General features: G+C 58.3%; 1 protein-coding gene across 1 annotated transcript in view; it reads left to right on the top strand.

Annotated features, from left to right (window-relative positions):
* PPP1R37 (protein phosphatase 1 regulatory subunit 37) overlaps window positions 1-1,163 on the top strand; it is a gene marked incomplete at its 5' end in the record, with an annotated part of 14,336 nt that overhangs the window by 9,310 nt on the left and 3,863 nt on the right. The window contains one exon of the mRNA XM_027631611.1: window positions 4-133. Within this exon, the coding sequence (XP_027487412.1) occupies window positions 4-133 (130 nt within the window). The remainder of the gene's footprint in view (window positions 1-3; window positions 134-1,163) is intronic.

Genomic DNA, 1,163 nt, shown 5'->3' with positions numbered 1-1,163 from the left:
CAGAGCCTGGAGACGCTGAACCTGGGCCACAATCCCATCGGGAACGAGGGCGTCCGGAACCTGAAGAACGGGCTCATCGGGAACCGCTCCGTGCTCCGCCTCGGCCTCGCCTCCACCAAACTCACCTGCGAAGGTCAGGCCCCGGGGGGGGACCCCAAATTCCAAGGGGGGACACAATTCCCGGGATTCGGAGCCGCCGCGGGGGCACTCGGGGCACGGAGGAGCTGCCTCGGGCAGGGAGAGGGTGGATTGGTCCAGGAGATCCTGGTTTGATCCAGGAGAACCTGGTTTGGTCCTGGACAAGGTGGATTGGTCCAGGAGATCCTGGTTTGGTCCTGGAGAACCTGGTTTGGTCCAGGAGATCCTGGTTTGGTCCAGGAGAACCTGGTTTGGTCCTGGACAAGGTGGATTGGTCCAGGAGATCCTGGCTTGATCCAGGAGATCCTGGTTTGATCCAGGAGAACCTGGCTTGATCCAGGAGAACCTGGTTTGATCCAGGAGATCCTGGTTTGATCCAGGAGATCCTGGTTTGGTCCAGGAGATCCTGGTTTGATCCAGGAGATCCTGGTTTGGTCCAGGAGAATCTGGCTTAGTCCTGGAAAAGTTGGCTTAGTCTAGGACTGGTTTGGTCCTGGACAAGGTGGATTATTCCAGGAGAACCTGGCTTAGTCCAGGAGATCCTGGTTTGATCCAGGAGAACCTGGTTTGGTCCTGGAGAACCTGGTTTGGTCCAGGAGATCCTGGTTTGGTCCAGGAGAACCTGGTTTGATCCAGGAGATCCTGGTTTAGTCCAGGAGAACCTGGTTTGGTCCAAGAAAACCTGGTTTGATCCAGGAGATCCTGGTTTGATCCAGGAGATCCTGGTTTGGTCCTGGACAAGGTGGATTAGTCCAGGAGGACCTGGCTTAGTCCTGGAAAAGTTGGCTTAGTCCAGGACTGGTTTGGTCCAGGAGAACCTGGTTTGGTCCTGGTGGCCCCAGCAGTGTCCTGGTGGCCCCATTGCTGTCCCTACTGCTGTCCCTGTTGTTGTCCCCCCAGGGGCGGTGGCCCCATTGGTGTCCTGGTGGCCTCACTGGTGTCCCCTTGCTGTCCCCCCAGGGGTGGTGGCCCCAGCAATGTCCTGGTGGCCCCATTGGTGTCCTGGTTGCCCCACTGGTGTCCCG

Source organism: Corapipo altera, unplaced genomic scaffold, assembly GCF_003945725.1.
Source record: "Corapipo altera isolate COAL_440 unplaced genomic scaffold, ASM394572v1 192, whole genome shotgun sequence".
NCBI classification, from domain to species: Eukaryota; Metazoa; Chordata; class Aves; order Passeriformes; family Pipridae; genus Corapipo; species Corapipo altera.
Note: the sequence above shows the minus strand (reverse complement) of the source record. Positions and strands in the feature narration are given on the sequence as shown.